This window comes from Neopelma chrysocephalum, unplaced genomic scaffold (assembly GCF_003984885.1).
Source record: "Neopelma chrysocephalum unplaced genomic scaffold, ASM398488v2 Primary Assembly neopelma1_96936, whole genome shotgun sequence".
Lineage (NCBI taxonomy): Eukaryota > Metazoa > Chordata > Aves > Passeriformes > Pipridae > Neopelma > Neopelma chrysocephalum.
In genome coordinates, this window is record NW_020925579.1 from 2,473,586 (window position 1) to 2,498,779 (window position 25,194).

General features: G+C 37.5%; 1 protein-coding gene across 5 annotated transcripts; it reads left to right on the forward strand.

The window, feature by feature from the left end:
• The first annotated feature begins 1,137 nt into the window (after positions 1-1,137).
• NAA35 (N(alpha)-acetyltransferase 35, NatC auxiliary subunit) lies at positions 1,138-25,176 on the forward strand. 5 transcript variants are annotated; one of them, XM_027670827.1, is made up of 23 exons: positions 1,138-1,249; positions 2,521-2,664; positions 4,305-4,338; positions 5,697-5,811; positions 6,895-6,969; positions 8,111-8,278; positions 8,681-8,747; positions 9,445-9,488; positions 10,081-10,131; positions 10,883-10,966; positions 11,757-11,871; positions 12,375-12,553; positions 13,636-13,695; positions 14,966-15,072; positions 15,302-15,368; positions 16,156-16,254; positions 17,536-17,714; positions 19,503-19,639; positions 20,687-20,754; positions 20,986-21,126; positions 22,760-22,882; positions 23,999-24,079; positions 24,755-24,814. In XM_027670827.1, the coding sequence occupies exons 2-23, from the start codon at positions 2,541-2,543 to the stop codon at positions 24,812-24,814; spliced, it is 2,178 nt and encodes a 725-aa protein (XP_027526628.1). In that variant the 5' UTR covers positions 1,138-1,249; positions 2,521-2,540. The 5 variants fall into 5 exon arrangements, with proteins under 5 accessions (XP_027526628.1, XP_027526631.1, XP_027526630.1 ...); XM_027670829.1 differs by lacking the exon at positions 1,138-1,249 and adding an exon at positions 1,385-1,409; XM_027670828.1 differs by lacking the exon at positions 1,138-1,249 and adding an exon at positions 1,439-1,816.
• Positions 25,177-25,194: the final 18 nt, after the last annotated feature.

A 25,194-nucleotide genomic window follows, 5' to 3' on the forward strand; every position in this document is an offset into this window, starting at 1 on the left:
GATAAAATGAGTGTTTTTATTTTAAAATCTAACTCGTTTCGCAAAACCTTGGAAATAAAACCTACTTAGGGTTGCCCGTACTTGGTGAGTAAAGCTGCTTTTAGATTGGTGATCTTGGCCAGAAACTCTGTAAGCATTCAGTCTATGTTCTAAAACCGCAGTTCCCTAAAACATCATCTCACGTCATCTGGCTTCCCTCCCGACAAGAGATAAACAGCACATCTCGGTAAACCCTACAGAAAACACACAGGTAACCTCTAGCAGAGAACGTAAGGGAGAGGGTAAAAGGAAAGAGAGGGAACGTCTGACACAGGAAAAAAAACAACCAAGCAACCAAAAAAAAAAAAATTAAAACGCTTCAAGTCTGCTTCCAGTTCAGCAAACCGCCGGAACGAGACCCGCGCCGGCCGCTCCGCCCCGACCCAGCCCCGGCCCTGCGCCCTGACCCGCACTGGGCGGGCATCAGCCGGCACCGGAGCCCGGCCTGGACTGGGCACCGCAGGGGCGGCGCCGCGCCCCCGTCGGCAGCGGCTCACAGAAACACAGGACGGGTAAAGTTGAAAGGAATCACCGTGGGTCATCCGGTCCAACCTCCCTGCTCAAGCAGGGTCATTCCAGAGCACATGGCACAGGACTGCGTCCAGACGGTTCTTGGACATCACTAGCGAGGGAGACTCTACAACCTCTCTGGGTAATCTGTTTAGTGTTCAGTCACCTGCACATGAGGGAAGTTCTTCCTCGTGTCTAGGTGAAACTTCTTGTGCATCAGTTTCTGCCCGTTGCCTCTTGTCCTGTTGCCTGGCACCACCGAACAGAACCTAACTCCATCCTTTTGTCCCTCCCCCTTTAGATATTTATACAGAGTTCGCAACAGACCCGGAGACTGAAGCCCCGCAATCGCTGAGCAGCTAAGCGACAGCACTCGCCCCCCGGCGGCCCCTGCACGCCCTCAGGCCCCTTACCAGCCCTCCTCCCCCCGCCTCCCACACCACTGCGGCCTCAGGGAGCCCGGGCCGGCACCGAACGGGGTGGAGCCGCCGCTGCTCCGCCCGCCCCGCGGCCGCGGTCGCCGACTATCGGCGCGTCGGCCGCTCTTGCTCCGCCCGCCGCCCACGTGTGCGGCTGCGCGGGGCGCTGGGGCCGGGCCGCGGGGGGTGGTGGCGGCGACTGTGAGTCTGCGCGTGTGCGGCGGCCCAGGCGGGCGGCCCAGGCAGGCGCGGCCGGCTGGAGGCGGAAAGGCACACAGCGGGTGAGGCCCGGGGAGGGTGCGGGGCGGGGGGCGCAGGCAGAGCCAGACTCGCGGAGGGACAGAGGGAGGGAGTCAGTCCGCGGCTGCAGTGCCGGTGCCCCGGGGCGGGCGGTGCGCTGGCCCTTCCCCTGGGGCCGGGCGGCAGTTCCCGGTGCCCCCGGTGAGCTGCGCGGTCCTGGCAGCGGCCAGAGTTCGGAGGACCTGCGGGAAGAGGAGAGCCCAAGAGGAGGCCTAAATGTCCCGAAATCCAGGGGGGAATTTAATTTAACTTATTTTAATTGTTTTCCCACGTATTTCCTCATCCCAGCCTGCTGAGCCTGGCAGTCCCTGCGGTCTCTTGAGAACTGGTGCTATCCTGACGCCCCCGGGAGGGAGCTGGGGTGAGGGGACCCCTGGGCTGGTGTTCAAAGGCCTTTCGATGCCCCCGCTCCCCATTTGTTTGTGTTAATTCCCCATGCCCGGGCGGTCTCCTGCCACCGGGGCCTTTGTTCAAAGCTTCCGTGGCGGCTGTGATTAAGCTGTTCAGAACTTGCCTTGTTCCCAGCTGTCTCTTGCGAGACACATGAGGTGAGTTCAGCGTTGCTGGTGTCTCACAGGCAGGCTGATCGGGAAAGCATGAAGTTCCTCGAGGCTGCCCCGCGTGCTGGGAGGTTGAGAAAGCACAAAACCAGTTCGAAATAACTGGTCGGCGGAGTTTAAGACATATGTTCCACTCTGAAGTTGCTTAACATTTGTGCCGTAATTTTGATACTGCTTTCTGCTGAAGAAATCAGAGGAAATAAACCCTCTTTCACAAATTCGTTTGAATACACTTCATATGAATAACACTGGCTTGTGATCAGTTTTACAGTTCCCTCTTTTTAATTAGTTTTGCAGAACAGTAGGAGGATGTATAGTTTAATAGCATAAAAGAACAAAAAAGTCCCTGTGATATCTGCATCTGTTGTAAGGGAGTACTTCTTTATGCTTCCCATTTTATTTCTAATTTGACAGTACACTCTGTGGCTCTGTACTGCTGATGTTTTGGTGTCCTTAGGTTTTGACGTTTCACAGCCCACAAGCAAGTTGTAGAGAAATGATGAATAAGAAAATGATTTTTTAAAATATTCTTCTATTAATAAGGTTGGATTTGTTGGTTTTATGTAACAGTAGCTGTTTAAATAAAATCAGGTTAGTAAGCATCTCTTTCTCACCCGGTTCTTAAAAAGGAAAAAAAATATTCCCATGAAGCACTTTCTCTAATTTGTGCAACTGTATGGTGTCTCTGGTAGGGATTTAAAGGTGCAGCATCATGGTTATGAAAGCTTCAGTAGAAGATGATGATTCAGGATGGGAACTCGGTATGCCTGACAAGATGGAAAAGAGTAATACAAGCTGGATAGATATAACCCAGGATTTTGAAGAAGCTTGTAGAGGTGAGTTGTTTTCCTTGTGTTCTCAGAAAACTTGGAATCCTTTGGAGTACCAGGCCTTATAGTCTATAGTTTGACCCAGATTCAAGCCTCAGATGAATGAGCTACATTGATTCTGTGTTGACTGTGAGGATGGAAATGCCAGAACCACCCCACCTTGCTGCTTTTTCCAGATTATATAAATATCTTTTTAATTCACTTTTTTGTCTTACACATTTTCTCACCTGCTTTTTTTCCTTTGCAAAGATTTCTTCTTGTCTCTTCTACCAAGTGGAAATATCATTCATGCATGCGGAATCAAGACTTTTTTCTTTCCTGTATGTTTTTGGATCTATAGGGTCCAAGAATTCATTAATTCATCAGTGCATCACTTGTCATCTCTGAAGCAAGGCTGAGTTTCTGAAATGATGTAATGCATCCCAGTAACAGGGAAGTGGTTGCTTGCATTTAAACAGTGCCTTTATTGTTGTTAGATGCTACTGCTAGTTTACAGTTCTTCAACTGATGTTATGATGACATTCGTGAAAAATAAACATAAAACTGCAGCTTACCACATGCATTGTTACATGATGATAAACACAATTTCTGTATGCCATCAGATAATTTCTGTGTATTACTTATATCTGTGTACTCATCAAATGTATCTAAAGACTTCTTTAAAAGTAATGAGGAAAAGCAAGCCTTTCAGTAATCTCCCCTGGAAAAGATTAAGACACCTGCACAAAGGAACACAGGAAACAGCTCATGCTGCTATTTCATAGAATAATCATCATAGAATGATTTGGGTTGGAAGGGACCATCTTGTTACAAATCCCCTGCCATGAACAGGAGCATTGCCCACCAGAACATGTTGTTCAAAGCTTCATCCAGCCTCATCTTAAATGCTTGCAGGGATAGGGCATTCACAACTTTTCTGGGCAATCTGTTCCAATACCTCACCACTCTCACAGTAAAGAATTTCTTCAAATACCTAAAACTCTTTTAGTTTAAGAGCATTCCCCCTTGTCCTATCACTGCATGCCCTTGTAAAAAGTCCCTTCAACTCTCTTGTAGCCCTCTTTCAGGTACTGGAAGGCTGTTAGAACGTCTCCCTGGAGCCGTCTTTTCTCTAGGCTGAGCAGCCCCAGTTCTTTCAGCCTGTCTTCATAGGAAAGTTGCTCCAGCCCTCAAGTCATTTTTGTTATCCTCATCTGAAGTCACTCCAACAGGTCCATGGTGTTCTGTGCTGGGGACCCCAGACTTAGACACAGCACTCCAGGTGAGACACAGCACTCACGAGAGCAGAGCAGAGGGGCAGAATAATTTCCCTCTACCTGCTGGCCATGCTGCTTTTGATGCAGCCCAGGATATCGGTTTTTTGGGCTGCAACTGCACAGAGTGTTTAGTAATTCTAAACCCTCTTTTAACTATTAGAATAACAGAGAGAAGTGAGGGCAGGCTCTGAACCACTGGGTTTCTTATAGTCTTTCAGTCTTGAAAGTGCTTTGTAAGTGGAAGCAAACGAGGGTCGAATAGAAATGTCTGATCTGCTTTCCAGTCCTTGTTTCTGAGCATAAGAGGGTTTGGTGAGTGACAAGACTATGCTGGAAAAGTTATGCTAGCAGGATGATTGTAATTGTTTATTCTGTCCTGTTCCTTTGTAGAACTGAAGTTAGGAGAACTGCTTCATGACAAGCTGTAAGTATGCATGGGGGATAGTTTTCATTTTTAGGTAGGATCAGTTCAAGTATGTTAATATTTCCTGATAACTAGTCTTTTTTAAACTTCAAATAAAATATTTGAAGTATTCAGAGTATCATTTATCCTCAGCAGTATGTATAAGCTGCACATGTATGAATGCTGAACAATTCTCATGGTGTCAGTATAACGTGACATTTTCAATGAATCAATATATTTTAGAAGTTCATTGCACATCTTATGATCAGTGGTGATGACACTACTGAACCTACTGAACTATTTTATGTGGGCATGCTTTTATAAAAAAATGCCAGAAAGACTTTAAGACTTTAAATTTGGTTGCCTCAGATGTCATTATCAAGTTTAGTATAAACAATCCATATGCTTTAATGTAACTTAAATGACATGCTAAAACAGAAAGTGAGAACTCTACAGATTGAGAAAAAGTATATTTCAAAAAAAAGCATGTGCAAAAGGCTTGCTGAATTCATTAAAGAAAAGATTAAATTGTTTAGCCACACAAATCTGTTCACTTGCATGAAGCAAAAAGTGCTTATTTGAGACTAATAGCTCAGAAAACAGAAGCACACTATTAAATCAAAACCTGTTCAAAAATATGTGCAAGGATGTCACCATGCTCTGTAGAATTAAAGCATATTTTTAGGTTTAGTTTTATACATAAGAGCATTTCAGAGCAAATCCACTTCTCAGAATTTAAGTGTGCCACATAACCTTTTTCTATTATAAAGGCTGGTGCAGCAGTTCTGATACATGTTGTATATAACAGAAGCGAGGCACTGTATCCCTTCTTCTATAGTTGTCTTTATTTGATGTGGTTCTTCTGCAAGCTTCTAGTCCCTGACTGCAGGTTCAATATACTGCTGAATATACTAGCCTGTGTCAGATATATATTGTCATTAGTTTGTGGGGGACATATCTTATTTGGTTTTTTGGATGTGGTGTAATAAAGAACAGCTTGTTCAGTTAATACTAGTTTATTGTGTTGGGTGATCTTTAAAAAGGTGCTGTCATTATAAGGTGTATAGAAACAAGTATGCATAGTTGTAGTAATGGGATATTTAGCTCAGGAGTGGTTTTCAGCTTTAAAGAAAGGCTAATAGTTTTCTTCTACTTTCAGCCATCTGTTTTCCTACTGACTTGTTGAGAGATCCTCAACTTGTGACGATCTGAAAACCATGATCTCTGAAGATCAGTACTAAAGTTCACATACCTTATTGTCTGTGGTCAGAATCTGGTGTACTCAGTTTGTCACCATATGCTTTTACATTAGTTTGTGAAGACTATTTTGTATAAAACAGTTACATTCAGCATGGTTTTTTTTTAATCTGTGTTCTTAGTTTTGGTCTCTTTGAAGCCATGTCTGCCATTGAAATGATGGATCCCAAGATGGATGCTGGTATGATTGGAAACCAAGTTAACAGAAAGGTTCTTAACTTTGAGCAAGCTATTAAGGTTCGTGTGAATTTCCTAGTTTTGCCTACACTGTCTGTGAAAATATGATGCAGCTTTATCAAATTACAGTTAAGCACAGTTCAGCATAATTAATGTTTTTAGTGTTTCCTTTTTTTTAATTTTAATTTTGGGTAATAAGAAAAATAAAGTAAGAAATAGCTTGTGATGTTTACTTTTTCTTTTTTTAATTTTGTTTCCTGCATTATCACAATGTTGCTAACTCTTCAGTGAAAAGTACTGAGGTTCTTGTGTATTGATACCTCAAGTAAATACATTTTAGAAATGGTTTTGCAAGTCACCCTGTGCTTTCCCAAAATGTGTCTTTAATGTGAAGATGTATTTGTTAGCCCCTATTTAGCTGAATGGAAGCCAGCTTCCTTACAAAAGCCAGAATTAACACTTCATGATATTATCAGTTTATTAGCATTGAACACAAACTGGGTAATTTGGCAACATTGACAGTAATGATTAACTTTTGATTTATGGTCAAGATAAATTGGTTTAGGGCAGATTGAAAGACTTTCAGTTATTTTGGAAAAACAAATGCACTCAGAGGCAAGAGTATTTTTTATGGTGGACTTTGTTTCGAATGGACTAAGAGAACTTAGAATGTATGCAGGATTGCATACATTGGACAAATAAAATGATCAGAGTACAGCTGCAGCCTTCTTGGTCCTGACAGTAAAACTGTACAAGTGTTTGCAGTTTAAAAAGCAGTTTTCAAAGACTTGGTCCTGCATATTATCCCTTGTTGAATCTTTATTATGTTTATACATACTATTTTGTGATTTTAGTGTTGACAGTTAACTGGTTTTAAACTTCTTATAAGTTTTTTCTGACTTATAAGTCAGAAATGGTACTTTAGCATTCTCTTTGAGTAGTTTTATGTTTGTTCAATGTTTAACACAATGATAGGAAGGCAAAGTTTTTCAGAATTTGAGACATTGTGAAGCTGATCAGTAAAGCTAGTGACATACAATTACTCTGAAATCTTAAGAAAATTTTAATTTTTGGCTGTACAAGTGAGTTCTATTTTGCCTATATGCTTCCATAGTATTTAGGGTTTTTTCCTTGCTTTTTAAGGATGGCACCATTAAAATAAAGGATCTCACTTCACCTGAGCTGGTAGGAATAATGGATACGTGTTTTTGTTGTTTGGTAAGCATTTCTCTGTTCTTCAAATTAGGTGGTTTGGCTTAGAAAATACATGCATTTTATTTTAATTTCCACTTAGTTATTTGCATTGGCTATTATAAAAGGCATAATATTGATTTCTTGTTGTTTTACTATAGGAAATATGAATAATTTTGAATGATTTAAAAAAGGTTTTATAGTTTCTTGTTTTATGAATGTGTGTTATCCAATTGCCTGCTGTGTTTTGGTGTTTGACTGTGTTGGAAGCTGAGTGTGCAGTAACTTTTAACAATCTGTTGCTCCTTTCTGTACAGCCATAATTGGCTGAGCTTACCAGGGCATTTTGAAGAAAGAAAATAAATCCATTTAGAAAAAACAAGTAAAGTATCACTTACTTGCTAATTGTGAATTTTTTTCCCTAGGTATGTGATTTAGTTACCTCAGGAAATTATACTAATTTTCAGTTACTCTTTAAAATTACATCCATAACATTACTTTGTTTTTTAAAACATTTCAAATCAGTTTAGTCCAAAAGACATCTAAGGATGACTGTACATCTAATACGGTGTAATGTAATTTGTCTTCTGCCCCTAGCCCCCAAAGCGCACTTTTTTTGAAAAGGGACAGTGGTCATATTAAAAATATGGTCCTACTTTAGAAATTTAAATTTAAGTTTAGATTATGGAAGCTTTCCCTGTAGCTTAAAGCAATGTGAAAGTAGAGAGAGGGGATTGTGAAAGAAGCTCTAAGTCACAGAAGAGAAAGAACATGCAGAATATTAGTGAGTTGTTTCATAGCCACTTGCATTTCTTCCAAATACTGCCACAATTCAGTATTTGTATAGAAAAAGCTTGTAAATCTGATGGTCTCTTAACTTAATGTCATGTCTAGATCACAGAGATTAGACCTAAACTTTACAGAAGATGTTTATCCAACACTAGAATTTTAGGCTTGTTATAGGCTTTAGTAACTTATTATCTGCCACAGCCAGCAGATGGATAAAGGTTGAAACACCTTCACTTGCCCATTTTTGGTAGATGGAAAGTTGCCATAGTAAGGAGTTCTTTAATGAGTCTTTGAAGCACAATAAGATGGAAAAAGAATGGATCTATAAAAATGAGAACTTGACTGTCATGAGTAAAACACTTAATTTTCTTTTCTCTAGATAACATGGTTAGAAGGACATTCCTTGGCACAGACGGTATTCACTTGCCTTTATATTCATAATCCAGACTTTATAGAAGATCCTGCTATGAAGGCTTTTGCTCTTGGGATCCTAAAAATCTGTGATATTGCCAGAGAAAAGGTTAACAAAGCAGCTGTTTTTGAGGAGGTATGTGTTTTAGTATCTCCTATGGTTAAGTATATAAACATTCTGGTAGGATGTCACTTGATGAAAATATGAAAGGCATATTGGTATTAAGGATTTATGCAGAAAATAATTACCTCAAGCTGGATTTGGGCAAGAAAGGCACCCAAGCCATTGAGTATATTCAGTTGCGTAGAATAAAACTGGACATTTATACTTGACGGAGTTAAACAAAAACACATCCTGTGCACACACCCACCCAGCCCCCCAAAAAAGAAAAACCAACAAAAAGACCCAAAACTGGAGAGGAAAACAACCCACCAAACCCCAAAACAAACAAATAAACAATCCCAAATCCTAACCTGATAATGTAGCTACAATTTTTTATATTTCACTACATATTTTCCTTGATTATTTTTTTTTCAGGAAGATTTTCAGTCAATGACTTATGGATTTAAAATGGCCAACAGTGTGACAGATCTTAGAGTTACAGGTACAGTTTGTGCTTTCTGCGTATCTGTCCATCAGTTGCTTTCTCTTTTGAGCATCTGGTTACTTTCAGCCACACCTGATGAATTGGTATGAGTCTCAGCTGTTAAGTTTTTTTATTAATCATGTGGAAATTACTGACTAGGTAAAAAGAGATAAAATTATTTTTCCTTGAAGAAAAGGTTCAGCTGTCTAATTGTTATGAGAAGAAGAAGTGCTTTTAGATACAATGACAAAGTGGCTGGACATGAGCTCATCATGAGATGGATATAGGTGACTGTAAAGTGCACTGCTTGAATTCTGCTTTTTTGTCTTACAATGTGCTGTCTTCAAAACAGGTTGCTTTAGAATAAAATGCAATCTAGTAGTTCTACAGCTATGAATACGTATGTTATTAGGTACATAACTATGTATTTTAGTCTTTTGATGCACCTTTTTTCATACCTACATTAGTTTGCTATTGATTTATTTTTGAGAAGTTTGTGAATACTTTAGCTTTGAATCAGTTGGTCTATACTCTGATTTTTCAGTTGTTGCATGACACCCCTACCCATCCCTACAAGAATATTTTTTGTCGAGTCTCTGGTTAATGTAAAGCACTCCTAAACTTGACTTTCCTCTCAAAACTTTTTGTTCTCTGAGTGATGGAGGTGTGCCTGGGAGTGCTTCTCAGCTTTTAATTGTTCTGTGACTGTTTCCAGGTATGCTGAAAGATGTAGAAGAGGACATGCAAAGACGAGTGAAGGTATTGTTTTCACATTCACCTTGTCAATTATATTTCAAGTGTACTTAACATAGGTTTGGGAGAGGGAGTTGGATTATGAGGAATGCAGGAGGTTTGTGTCATTAAATGGTGGGGTTTTTGAAGAACTGCCATAATAGTTTGTGTAACATGCTTTTAGTTTGACTTATAGCTAAAGGTGGTTAAGTCTTCAGACTTTTCTATACTCTTTAGTAGTTGCTTCACTAGTAGAAGGTGGAATCATGATGTAGAAGATAACACTGGGCTGGGGCACAGAAAGGATGAATGTAACTTCTGGGTTCTAGGCAGATATATTATGTAATGTTAAAGAAGTTATGTAATTTTCCTTTACCACAGTTTACACTATAAAATGTTCATGCACTTTCCTTGCTTATTTGCAGAGTTTACTGAGATACATCTCATTACTATAGGAGAGTCATTCAAATACCTGGACTATATATTAAGGAATTTTGAACTTGAGAACTGATTTTTGGCTTATTTAACAAATGGACGTTCTGGAGAGGGTAAAGGGATTTTATCAGTAGGTTCCCTTTGCAATTTTTGATAAATTATTTGAAATTTCTTTACCTTCTAGAGCACTCGAAGTCGACAAGGAGAAGAGAGAGATCCAGAAGTTGAGCTTGAAGTAATTATTGTTTGCTTTTTTCCCTGGATTTCTTGGATGTAAATGGGAGATCTAAATGTGATATAACCACACCCCTGCATATAAAAAGCAGCCTGGGGAGTGTGATCGACCAGTAACATGTGGAAGAGCTGGCAAACAGAGCAGGGCACATTAGCCAGGGCATGCTGAGACAGTTTGTGTGACAGTTCGTGCAGGGAGGGCAGGAGTCCTCTGGGCAGTTTTGGGTGCCACAATATAAGAAGGTTAGAAAGCTTCCAAAGAAGGGCGGTGAAGATGGTGAAGGGCCTTAAGGGGAAGCCGTATGGGAAGCGGCTGAGGTCACTTGGTCTGCTCAGCCTGGAGAAGAGGAGACTGAGGGGAGACGTCATTGCAGTCTACAACTTCCTTGTGAGGGGAAGAGGAGGGGCAGGCACTGATCTCTTCTCTGTTGTGGTCAGTGACAGGACCTGAGGGAATGGCCTGAAGCTGGATCAGGGAAGTTTTGGCTGGATATTAGGAAACAACTTTTCATGCAGAGGGTAGTTGGGTACTGCAACAAGCTCCTTAGGGAAGTGGTCACAGCACCAAGTCTGACAGAGTTCAAGAAGTGTTTGGACAACATTCAGACACGTGGTGTCATTCTTTGGGTGGTCTTGTGCAGGGCCAGGAGTTGGGCTGGCTGATCCTCGCAGGTCCCTTTCAATTCCGTATATTCTATGATTCTAGATTTAATGCCTATTGCTTAGTAATTAGCAGTATAATTTTATTACAGCATCAACAATGTTTAGCTGTGTTCAGCAGAGTCAAGTTTACCCGGGTACTGCTGACTGTTCTAATAGCATTTACAAAAAAAGAGGTATGTTCATTTGGTGTTTCTGTGTTCACATTGTGATCTTGTGAAATACTCATTTTCGTGAAGATCAGGCAATTATTCTCTAGATTAAGGAGATTTGAATTGATGTGGGTGCAGGTAAAGTGTTGAAAAAGGCCTTATAGCGGCAAACATTCAGTTTTTGTTCAAACACAGGGAAGGCTAGTAGCTGACATTATTATGACCTTGCAGAAAGACAGAGTATTCATTATAAAACACTTAAAAATATTTATGGATTTCAAATTATGCTTTTCACACACATGAGCAAAACTTTTCTTGCTTGATTTCCATCCCCTCCTATGGACTTACCTGACGTTGAACAGTGTTTTGCCCATCTCTAAAGAACTATTAGCTTTTCCTTGCATGCAATACTGAATTTGTACCTAGACATCTTTGGTCTGAGAAGAGGAATTAAAATAGCATTCCATGAAATTTGCCCATTTTTTGAATATATGATTTCCTTATTGCTGAAAGGGTAAGGAACTTCATGAGTTAAGGCAAAGGGATAGAATCACGTGCTCCCAAAGAGTAGTCTTTCACATAGTGTATACAAGACTTCCAGTTGTAATTATTGTAAAGTCTTATGCAATATTGAATGTATGTATAGATATGTAAAATAGAAAGAACGTTATTGCACAGAAATGTTGGATTTATTGTTCAGAAAGGGTTGTATAAGAACATCAGAACCCTAATATTCTTTTTTCTTATACTAGCATTAATTATATAGTCAAAATATGTTGGTTCATAATGTGAATAATTGTTTCATGCTTTTCAGATGAGTGCAGTTGCAGAAGCTCAGAAACTAATGACTCAGGCAGCTGACTTGCTTTCTGCTATCCACAATTCATTGCATCATGGTATGCAGGCACAGAACGATACCACTAAAGGAGGTATGTATCAAATTATACCATTTTTTCCTTTCTTAAATATGCTCTCTTCATAAATGTAAATATCTTTGTGTATTTAAAAGAAGTTAAAATCACTGTTTACTTTGAAATAATAACACTCGTTATACAAGTTGTTACAGATTTGAATTCTTTGATTTTAATTTTATTTCACTAAATGGTGGTTCTCCTCAAAGCAATACTGTCAATTCATAGCACATGAACTTTTGATTAAGTGCATTGCACTTCGAATCAGTGCATATGTTATTTTAAAATAGGGAACAGCACCTCACTGTTTCTACAGGTATGTGTGGAGGGTTGAGGGTTTTTTTTAAATAGTAATCAGTGTCTTAATTGGGTAGTTAGAGTCTCTGTAAATTAACTCACAGATAAAAACTTCATTTTGGCCAATTGAATTATTTGTATTATACTTGCAAGTTTGAAGTAAGTTCTGAAAACACGGCTTATATGTACCTTTTCTGTGTCTCTATCCCCTTCTCCTTCATTAGATCATCCTATTATGATGGGCTTTGAACCCCTGGTTAATCAGAGATTGCTGCCACCAACTTTTCCTCGATATGCAAAAATAATTAAAAGGGAAGAAATGGTCAGTTATTTTTCCAAACTAATAGACCGAATAAAAACTGTATGTGAAGTAGTCAACTTAACTAATTTGCACTGTATACTGGTAAGCATTAATATTTCTTATTTATTTCCAACTATAAGATCTGAAAATGTAACTTGCAAAAAATCATTTCATATATGCATGGTGTTGGTCACTGGAGAGAAAACTGAGCACTATATATGTATTTGGTGTTTCTCATAGTGTACAATTCCAAAGTTTACTGTCTTTCCTGATATTTAATATTTTTCTTTCTTTGACAAAGACCTTTTCTCCTCTCAAACCTCCCACTTTTCCTCTAATTTGTGAAGTAATTATACATGTTAGTGGTAGAGGCCAAGCAAGTTTCTTTGGTTGAAGAGCTGCATTTATAGCATCAGAATATAATTCTTTGCTATATGCCTAATTTTTTCAGTTTGATTAAGCATACTCTGCGTATGTGCTTATAACATGAGAGCACTTAATACACACTTGTTTAAGTGTGTAATTTCCTAGATAGGCATAAAGTTAAGCACCTGCTTATGTTCTTTCTTGAATAAGTGATGTTACTCTCAGTTACTGCCTACAATTATGAGAAGACACTTGAATGCTTGAAATATTTTTTACTATATTTGTGTTCACTGACTGAGAAAACAGACACGGTTAAATCAGTTCAAAGATCAAAAAAGATCTTTTGTCTTCGTATTTCCTGTTAAAATAATTAAAGTGGTGTTTGCATGAAGCATCTGGTATCAGTTAAACATTACAGTTTTGTTCAATACCTGGTTTGGTCATGTCAAGATCTTAAAGGTCTCACAGTGTTTTTTTCTGTACTATAGTCATCTTTCCAGTTGTTGCATTTCAAAATTCAGAAACCTTTTTGTTCTGTTGAATAACAAGTAATTGCAGAAAAAAAATGGATTTTATCTTCATAATCTGTTCTGTTCAAATTATTCATGGTCACTTTCTTACAAGTTGTATAAGCTATGTTATGTTTACATGTACTTTATAAAAAATATAGGTGTATCTACACAGTTACATATGTGTGTTTATAAGAGATGCAAATGTGTGTATGTGTGTATAAAAATGTCACTCTGTGTGTTTATATATACATAGATAAATTGACATATTAACATGAATTGTCTTTTTTTTTCCTAAATATAAATTAGGACTTCTTCTGTGAGTTTAGTGAGCAATCACCATGTGTTCTTTCAAGATCCCTGTTACAGGCAAGTCCTAATCTATGTCTTTGAATAAAATACTTTTGCATTCATTATAAATGTGGATTTTCTGGTGACGTTTAAGTATTAGGTATTATGGAAGGAGTCCTTTGTTGTGAGGATGATGAAAAGTTGGAACAGGTTGTCTAAAGAAGTTGTGGATGCCCCATCAAGTGTTCAGGGCCAGGAAGGTGTCCCTGCCCATGGCAGGGGAGTTGGACTAGGTGATATTTAAGGTCCCTTCCAATGCAAAGCATTCTCTGATTGTATACATGGAGGCTTATGATCTGATCTAATATTTTAAAACATTTTTAAATACTGTTGCTTAGATCATTTTAACACATGCTAATTTAAAACAGAAAGTGTTAAAATTTTTCACTGCCATAATGCTGTGCCTGTACACACATTTTTGTGCTGTTCTCTGTATGCTGTCTCAGTCTGGGGCTGGTGTTTGTATTCATCACCGTTTGGACAGAATTTAATGTATAGATGGCCTCTATTGCTACAACAGTAAACCTGATGGCTAGTGCAGAACAGTCTATTACTTTTCTTCTCACTGCTTTACTTACCTTAAAAGTGCATTCCTCAGTTCTGAATAAATAATTCCTTATAGGAGGTTTTGATTATAGTAGGGTGTCCCTTGATGTCAGAACTTCTTTACATTTGATCCCTGTTAAGCCATGTGTAGAGTCAGTGAAATATAACTATTGGCAAGTAGAATGTGTTCATAGTGTGTGTGTTCTGCCTTTCCGCCACATGTGTTCGTGCAGTCCTTGTGGGTGCAGAGATTTATCTCCAACTGCTGAAGAACCATGTAAGAAAGGGGCACAGCACTTGTGGAGGGAAGTTAAATGAGCATCAGACATGACCAATGAAAGCAGTAGTATCCACTGGGATAGAAAAAAGTTTGCAGTAGTCTGTAGGTTTATTTTTATCTGCCTCCAGAGAAGGCACATAATCTATTTCGTGCCAATCTTCCGAAATATCTGTCTGATTTATCATCTTCAAAGTAGAAGAAATAAAATAATTTTCCGTGCATTATCTTATGCAAGTAGCAGAGCTGTATTTTGTGTCCTGGGAATACCATAGAAGTGTCCAATCTCAATATGCCTCTATTTCTGAGTCTGTAGCCTTGGACCTAGTTGAACCATTTCAATTCTAAAAGGAATCTTACAAGTTTCTTATATATAATATATACTGTAAGAGCTTTCTATTAGTAATTCCTAGTGCATTACTTTTGACTTAAAATATGTTCCTAAAAACACATTTTTACTTTCAGACAACTTTCCTAGTAGATAATAAGAAGGTGTTTGGCACTCACCTCATGCAAGACATGGTGAAAGATGCTTTAAGGTCTTTTGTCAGTCCTCCAGTCCTTTCTCCAAAGTAAGTGGATCTTGAGTTTACACATGTGTTTACATCTCTGTTGAAAAAATATTTCTGCTTATAAGAGCAAAGACAAATGCCCAAAAAGTATTAATTTTGTACTTAGTGATTATGTATGAAGGAGTAAGTTGCTGTTGCTGCAACTATTGCTGTTCCTTTTTTAATTTTGTGGTACATAGACTGGTGGCATTTATAAAAATATGTATGTACATAGATATTTCTCTTTTAGATGTTGTCTTTATAATAATCACCAGGCAAAGGACTACATTGATTCCTTTGTGACACATTGTGTTCGGGTAAGTGATCATTCCAGTTACAGCATGTTTATGTGTATATGAACACCTTGAAGATTTGCATACATTTGAACATGAGACCAATTAATTTAGACACCTGACATGATGGCAAAATTGCAGAAGTTGGCTATTTTAAAATGGTAACACTTTTTAAAAAGCCAGTCTAATTATTGATGTTTTTTCCTATGTTCTTCTTCTAGATTTTTATTTAACATTTTACTTTGTTAAAAATCTGCACCTTCTACCTCTTTACAAGTTAGTTTCATGTAACAAAACAAATGCGTAGCATGTGTAAAAACAAAGTTATTTTTACCTTCTCTCAAATTTAAATTTTTTAAAAATTGTTTTAAAAGATTCAGTTGTTGAATGTGGCACAGTAAAAATCTCAAGAAAATCATAGAATTATTTAGGTTGGAAAAGACCTCTTAAGATCATCGAGTCTAACCCAGCATTGCCAAGTCCACCACTAAACCATGTCACTAAGTGCCATTGACCACCTAGGCGCATGGATTTAGGCATAAGAAATATCTCATTTACACCAGGCATTTTGTTCTGATCACATTCCTAAAGGATGCTCACTCAATCTAACGTTGACTTGTGTACAGAGAAATGGGTTCTTGCATCCCTCCAGAGACCTTGCTTTCCTGTTGCTTGCGCTCTGTAGGGAGCGTTAAGTAACACACCTCCTGATACAGATATGTAGAGCAGGTGTCTAAATAGACATCATAGTACTCTTCCTTTACTTTCAAAGTTGTGTTGATAATTTAAAATTATGCTTTGCTTCTTTCAGCCATTCTGTAGTCTGATTCAAATCCATGGACACAATAGGGCTCGTCAGAGAGATAAACTGGGTCACATTCTTGAGGAATTTGCCACCCTACAGGATGAGGTAATGTCCTAGGCAGCAGGCCAGCCAAGTTTCTTTCCAGATATATTCCTACTGGAGTGAAGCATGTGGTATTAGATACTAGCTGCATGAAGCAAGTCCTCTGTTTGTCCTAAAATCTTTAGGACAAGGATTCCTAAAATTTAGCCCAAGAAATCAGTAGGATTTCTGTTAGATCTGTTAACAAAAACATTACATTTTTTGCAATTAACTTTGTCCAGTACATAGACTTCAGGGAAACCTGTTGTGATGTAATCTGATGGTAACTCCACTGCTTTTAGTCTCTATCCTGCTTGTGACTGTCAGTCTGGAAGATATAACCGGGGGAGATAGACAAGCCATGCTGACAATATACCTTTTAAAATTTAGCCTTATAGCTATGTCAGATGTAAACTGCAAAAGTAAAAAATAACTCTTCAAAATACGTGCTCTGACTGATTTTGAACATTTCTGAAGAATGAGAAGGGAATCATGAGGAAAAAATATATTTTCACTTGCTGGAAATCTTTCTCCAGCAGCGGGAGTCATAAAATAATAAAATATTTCCCAAGATATGCACAGTAAGGAGAACAATTGAGGACCTTGGAGGTGGGCGTGAGATTTTGTGTGCTTCAGCTTTTCTCAAGATAGTTTGATTGAGTTTGTTGCAGTACTGCAGCTGAGACACTTGTTTTTTCATTTTGTAGCCAGTTACATGAATTGTTCTGTTCAGGACTACTGTTAATGTTCCAACTATGGGAGACTTCATGTCTTCCATACAATTAATTTTTAAGACAAAATTGGTCTTAGCAATATTTTAGTTAATCTGATGGGACACGTGTTTCTTACATGTTAAGCTTACAAATAAATTTAATGTTTCAATGCAGCTAGGCTAAAAAAAAAAAAAAGAGAAGTAATTATTGCCAATATAGAAAAATAAACAACAGTGTGTAATGAGTTCTGAGTTTCAGTGCTCACATGACTGCTAATGATCTAGATACAAATACTTTAAAAATTTGAAATTTAAAATACCTAATGTTCTTGCTACACTACTATTTGAATATTGTTATTCTGTGCAGCAGAATTTAATTATGTGAATATCTTTCCAGTTTTCTGACAGTTCTAGACTATAGAAGTGACAGTATCTGTAAAGACATATTTCAGTCTTGTAATCTGGAGCATGACTTTACTGACCCAAGTTGTATTCAGATTTTGTTAGGATTTTATTTCTGGCAGAACCTGGATATTGTTTCAGTCAAATGTTCTTCCTCCCCGTCTGTTACCTTGCTGTCTTTTTATTGATAGGCAGAGAAAGTAGATGCAGCACTTCATAGTATGTTACTGAAGCAGGAACCACAAAGACAACATTTGGCTTGCTTGGGCACCTGGGTCCTATATCATAACCTTCGTATTATGATACAGTATCTTCTCAGTGGCTTTGAGTTGGAACTTTACAGTATGCATGAATATTACTACATATATTGGTAAGAAGATTTTTTATTGACAGCTGTTCAAGGAGGGATGCTCCCACAGAGCTATAATTGCAAATATTTGAAGGAGGGACTCCAAATATGATTTTATAATCTCAAGCTTGCTCAACAATGTTTGGTTAACCTATTTATAATATTACAGAAGGAGAAAAAAAATTTGTTAGTCTCTTTTCTAGGCTTACTAAGTCGTGTATTTTTTTTCCTGAAATAGTAATTGACTCTCTCTTTAGCTTTTTAAAACAGTGTCTTCTATAGACAATGAATGAAAAATATGTTGACTTTTGGCAGACAAGAGCATGCAGGAGAAAAGCGATTTCCTTTATTCTTTTATGTTGTCATAGTGCCAAGATCACTAGTCTTGTTGATCTCTAGTATTTTTGAAAAGGTCTCCAGTTTTAAGTTATGACTGTAATTTGAAAGTTGACTAGTTAGTTAACATCTTATTCTGTGAATATATTTAAAGAGACATCTGCCTTTAGTGAAAATGATTGCACTACATGGAGACAAAATACTTTTTACTTTTCCACTTTCATTCACATTAATTATTTTTCATAGTTGATTGCTTGGTCCAAAAGATAAATTATTTTCAGATGGTTCATTTTTGAATTATCATTAAAAATCTGATGATGAACTGCTAAAGTGTTCCTATACTTTGGTGTTTTGTTTTTTGCTATAATTTGTTTGGGTTTCTTTTTTTTTTTCTGAAAGCTACCGAAAGAATCCTTTGTAAGCTGCAAGCCGCCTTATTGAGAGATTAAAATAGTTGAAATTACATAAACTTCAGTGCATTTCATTATGTTTCTATGTTGTTTCAGTAGTGGATTAAGTATTAAATGAGAACATTAATACTAGTTACCAGAAGATGGCAATATTCTTTAGGTAATACCTCAAATAAGTAATGCCAAATTTTCTGTGAGACAATATTTGTAATACCTGTCTGTATTTCCCTTTACCATGTTAATAAAATCCCTTTTAATTGGAATTGTCATGTCAGCTGCTTTATCTCCTTAATGTAAGCGAAGAACAAGAAGTAGACGAAATTTCAGAGGGGAAATGTGCAAATGAAACTCAAATTTCTCAGTAATTTTTCTTCTGAATTGTGACTTCTTATGAACTATTACTTATTTTTCATTGTGCTCCAGATCTGTATTTTTTTCTACTCTCTTTTTTCCCCCCTTATTCCTTTTGAAGTCAATCAAGATAATTATTGAATCAGCTTCCACTATTGTTCTTAAAGATGTATCTTAAATCTGAAAGAATTGCATGTGGATGTTGTGTTTCTGTGGGCTTGGCCTCTTTATGTAATAATTCATGGCTTTTTAATGCCTGAAAAAAAATCAGTAATAATCTTGTTTCTCGAAATAATGCATAACAAAAGTAGAAAAGGTATTAACATAGTATTTTTTAAAAAAATACTTCATTTGCTGGGAGAAGGAAGGGTTCTAGAAAAATTTGATTTTAAATGGGTTTTGAAATAATAAGAAGCTTAGACTTCACTTAGTAAATATGTAAGAAACTTGCATGCTTTGAGATGTCTGTGGTTGAATGGGTACAAAGTCTTGTTTAAAAAAGAAAAAACCACAAACCAGAACAGGAACGTAGACTGATCTGTTGATTTCAGCCATGCAAAACAAAGAGTTTTAATTGCCCCTGAAACCTGTCCTTTACTAGGACAGGTGCTTTACATCTTGGAGGAAATGACTTGGCATTGAGCAGGTGTATGTTCATTATGAGTAGATTCTGCACTGCAGTATGTAACACTTCATACAATTTTCACTCTAGGTACCTGTCAGAGTTCCTCTATGCCTGGTTGATGTCAACACTGAGCCGCGCTGACAGCGCTCAGATGACAGAGGAGAGAATAATGGAGGAGCAACAGAAAGGACGTAGTAGTAAGAAAACAAAGAAAAAGAAGAAAGGTACTTAGGTCTAGAGTGTTACTCAAGACTTTTTTTTTTCCCTTTCATGCAGCCATGTAGAATTAAAATTAAAAATTTACAGATTCAGCACTGATATGAGTAGAGAAAATGTCCTAAAGTTTAAAGGCTGAATACAAAACTTTTTTAGTTAAGAAGTCAGTTGTTGCATAAGAATTTCCTATTTATTTTCTTTTAAATAGGTCTTTCAGAAAAACCCAACTCGCTCATATTTACAGCTTCATCAGTTGTGTTAATGTGTTGGATCATGTGAAATGTAATTAACAGTTCCAGAGCTATTACCTTTGAAAAATACTTCCTTTCTACCTTCTAGAATTCCTGCATTTTTTGACTGTAGCTTCAAACACTAAATTTTCAGTGTATTTCTGTAATTTCTATTTGACTTCAGAAGGTCCTAAAGTATGTTTCTTAATTTTACAGTAGTGAGTTGCCCATTCTTTTCCTTGCCTTCTTTCCAAGGGGAGCAAACAATGGGATATGAACAGTTCAGGATCATATCCACTGAATTCCCTTGTCTCTAGAAATGCAGAAAATTACAACTGTACTTTATTAAGTTAGGTGCCAAATGTTGGGCAGTTTAGCAGTAGTTAAGCACTGGAAGCAAAAAGGAAACTTACAAGAATATTATCAGAGTAAAGTTTTTCTTATTAGGATAAAAATATGCTTTAACCTTTTAGTCTTTAGAAGTCAAAAGAAATCAATGAACTAAGCAAACAGGCCTCTCAGCTAGAGACTGTAAGTTCAAGGCTGTTGTTTGGTGTTGTATAGTGTCATACAAAAACCATTGACCAGTTTATTTCATTGACAGTAGTATAGTGTTCATGTTAAGTATATCTTGAGGTATTTTGTGTAATCAGGAGCCAGGTGACAAAAATGCATGTCCATGCTTTGGATGCTTCAGTTATTTTAAAATATAGTTAAGAGTTTTGCCACTTTCTGGAGACTTGGAAAAACTGTTTTGATCTGAAATTAATATATTGAACTAAATTGAACTAAAATTGAACTAAACTTTTTATGTGAAATTTGCAGTTCGTCCTCTCAGCAGGGAGATCACCATGAGTCAGGCATACCAAAATATGTGCGCTGGGATGTACAAGGTAACTTATATTCTATTTGTTCCAATTTTTTTGTAATAAGGATCATGTATGCATTGCATGCCTTTGTTTTTAGTGGGCCTGGAAATTAGGTTCAAGTTTATAATTTGATATGGTAAATTCTCTACTGTTTTTTGTCCTTCCAGTTATAGCTAAATCATAACTTTGATCTTGCTTGCAGCAAAATATGGCATAAAGCTAACACTTCTTACTGTATTTATCCTTTTCTTGTAGACAATGATCGCATTTGATATGGATGGCAAAGTAAGAAAACCTAAATTTGAACTGGATAGTGAACAAGTTCGATATGAGCACAGGTTTGCTCCATTCAACAGTGTTATAACGCCACCACCAGTGCACTACCTGCAATTTAAAGTGAGTAATCTTAAAATGTGGTGCTGTCCATGCTTTTATAGAAGTCATTTACTCACATGCTTTAGACATTGTTGTCATTGTAAAAAGAGCTTTAATGTCCCAAAGTTCATACTGAAGCTAAGTCCAAATGGCAAGGAGTTCTAGCTTGGTTATGTGCAAGGAAGATACATTGCTTTGAATTCTTACTAAACTTAGATGCTTAGATGTTTTAAAATTGGTCTGATGTGGCAGTTTGAAATGCCAGTGTTGGTTTGCATGAAAATAAAATCTCTTGGAAGTCCATTGATAGACTTTTTGGCTGTGGTTAATTATAGCAGCATGTTTTTATTAGTGCAGCAAGCAAATGGAAAAACTGAAAGTAATTTTGAGTGTTGGAAGGGACCAGTGGAGGCTTGTTTTGTCCAGTCTCCTCCCTGAAGTAGCATAATAGATCACATTAGATCTATCTTTGTCTGAAAAAATCGAAGGTTGGAGATTTTCCAACTTTTTTGATTAACCTGATGCAGTTACTTTTTCTGTTCCATTAAGTCTTTGGATAACCTGATTGAGGGCTGTACTATTCTCCTTTTTCCTTATGTCCAGTCTGAATTACCCAAACCACAACCTGTGGCCTCTCGTGTTATATTGTCTACCATTATTAACAAGGAGCCTTTGCCTTCTGGCAACTTTACAACTGTCTTTCAAGTAGTTGTAGGCTGCTATTAAGATGACCCATTAGCATCCTTTTTGCCTAACTGAGAAAGTCCAGGTCCATTGATCTCTCCCTGTGGCTCATATGCTGTAATCTCCTAGCCACCTCCATATCTCAGTATCTTTCTTGAACTGAGTGGATCCAGCCCCAGATGCAGCATTTCAAATATTACAACACAAATATGGAGTATAGGATGATAACCTTCCTTGATCTACTGGCCATACTCCTGCTTGTTTATTCCTATACAAGGCTCGTTTGATTTGTAATAAGAGCACCTTGTTGGCTTGTATTCAAGTTGGTGTTTGCAATAACCCTGCTGCTCACCCAGCTGGTTATTAGCCTCTATTATTTAGGGGGTTAGTCTGAACTGAAACAGCGCTATTTTGTATGCCAGTCACTCTTCCCAGTTTAATGTTATGAATAGCTGTAGTGGAAATTAAGACTATCATGACTTCCTCCTTGTCACTGAAGTTTGGTGGGTTTTTTTTATCCCTAGTCAAAAAACCAAAAAGTTGAAAGAATGAAAATTATATAAAATGAAGTTTTGAACAGTTTCAGCACTTCGCTTGTGGTAACCTTGATTTGAGTAAACAATATAATATACTTTTTTTTTCTCCTATTTTTTCCTGTAATTTCATACCCTGCTGCATGGCACTATTAAAGAAAGTGAATGATAAGTTGTTGAAGAGAAGGATTTTTTATAAATAATATAAGAATTTCATTGCATTTTGTGGCACTAGAAAGTAGTCATTGAGCACTGTGTTGCTGCTTGGGTTCTACCATTTCATATAAATGTTTTCAACTTCAGTTTTTATTCTTAAAATAGTATTTAGTTGACGTAAGTTTTCTTGAATATAGTAATTTGCTTTCATTTCAGGTGATGAAAATATAATTTTAATTTATGATTTTAATATATATTTATATATTTCTATAACACACTAGGAAATGTCTGATTTAAATAAGTATAGCCCACCTCCCCAGTCATCAGATCTCTACATGGCAGCTAGCAAACACTACCAGCAAGCTAAAATGATTCTTGAGAATATTCCGAATCCAGACAATGAGGTAAGACTGAAATACTGAGAAAAGGAGCATTTGCTCAAACTAGTATTTGTTTTCAGCTCGATCTGCTTGATTGAGGTCCAAAATGTACTTCATCAAAATGCTGAACAAAGCTGAGTGCTTTGATTAAAGAGTGGACAGAGAAGAATGGTGGCATCTTGCACAGTGATCTGTTTCAGTACATCAGACAACATAATCAAGGTTGTGCCCACTGCTCCCAAACCTCTCTCTGCTGAGGATCTTAGACGTTGGATAGCAACATATTTCCTTCTTGCATGTTGACTTCTAACCCCTTTCTAATAGCTGTTTTAACTGATACATGCCCACCCCACTTATCTGGAATCTGCTAATTTAGATGGACTCCTGAAAGGTGGGAAAAATAGGTTTGAATATCATCAGGATGAAAAGAGCATTGAGTCTTGCATGTGTTCCCTGGAGCAGTGTTCTCAGCACTGAGCTGTAAACATGGACAAGAATTTTTCCATCTTCGTCCATAGCCTAAAAGCTTAAGTGTCTTGTGATTGTATTTTGGAGGAAGGAGGATGCTTTTTCTGTCACATCTGAGCAGGTTAAGAATAGTTACAGGATTAGGTCCTCCTGAGCATCTAGGAATCCTGTTCTCTGGATCCTGGTGGTATTCACACATAAGCTGTCTACTTGTGGCTAACCAAGATAGTTCAGAGGTAGTTTTGAGGATGTCGAGAGCACTTCCATGCAAAAAGCCACCAGTTTCATACTTGAGTTTACCATTCTCACTCAGGGTGTTGTAATGTTGAAGATAGATGCCTAGAGTCTATCTATACCTTATTTGTGAGAGTGCCACAGAATCTGCCATAGTTTCCGTGTTTATGTTCCAGAATTTTTAAAGCAGTGGTTTCTATGATTTGTTGAATTTAATAAAAAGTGACTATGAAAATAAATGCACCCTTCATTAAATTTAATTATTCCGGTTCTTTTCTTATTCCAGCAAATCCAAAACACTGTGATATCTGTTAAATTGGTCTTGTAAGAGAAATGCTGTAGTGTTAGAGTATATAAACATTAAAGTATTATCTTTGAAATAGTTTGAAATGAGGTCTTATGCTTTCATTTGAAGACTTCTTGCTGTTTTGTGTTTAGGTCAATCGAATTCTAAAAGTTGCAAAACCCAATATTGTGGTAATGAAGCTGCTGGCAGGAGGCCACAAGAAAGACTCTAAGGTAAGGAAATGCCAGCTGAATTGAATGTAAAATATAGTGTTATATACATTAAGGTTGAACTCAATGATCTTTTCCAACGTGAATGATCCTGTGATTCTATGCAAAGCCACCACAGATCTCTTGGGAGCCAAATGAACAGATTCAAGCCATAGTTACTCTAACTGTTAAAAGAACAGGGAAAAGAAACTTAATTCATTTTTCCCTTGGAAATAGTTTGTTGTAGTTATTTAAATATGGAAAACTTGCATCTCTAAATGTTTTGAGGAAAAAAAATTGGGAAAAGCATGTGGGACAATACAGAAAAATATGGATATTCTTCAAGAGCAGGGACAAGTATCACATGTATCAGCAGCTTGTGTGAACAAAATTGTGAGAGTGCTGGCTGTCAGGATTAGTGAGTGCCACTGCATGGGTCAGAGGCACAGAAGGATGAAGGAACACACCTAAGAGGCACACCACCAGCATTCTACAACTTTGTGGCCATCACTGCTGAATAATGATTGACATATCCAGACATGGGTTAGAGTGTTTTTCAGATAATAATTTAAAGAGCTAGGACTATTTGTTTTTCAGTCTTCTGCTGTTAGGTTTTTTTTTTCTGTCTGCAAGGTATTCTCATTATGAGTATCAAATGCAGTAATACTGCTGTGTAATGTTTAAACCTTTTCTTTCTAGGTTCCTCCAGAATTTGATTTCTCTCCTCATAAATACTTCCCAGTTGTGAAGCTTGTTTGAAGGACAAGAAATTATTGTTAGGATACTTGAAGATACCTGTGTAGCAGATACCAGCTGTCAGAGGGAATATCTAGGCTTGCACTCAGACTCCAGGATACAAGTACTGTTATGTGGAATATGTGTAGTCTGCTGCCTTCATTTGATCTGATTCCCAACTGCTGTTTTAAAGTGGTTTGTATAAAGTTTAATGCATTTTATGTGTGAAGCTGATTTTAATCAACTGTATTGTTGAAGAATGTCATACCTTAATTGATTTTATTACAGAGTTAATAATAATTTTTATTAATGTGTTCTGAGAGAAAATGGTGGTTTAGGGACTGAATAAAAATCATGCAAAATTCTCCATTCAGCAAAGTCACTTAGAGGGATTGTGAGTTTCC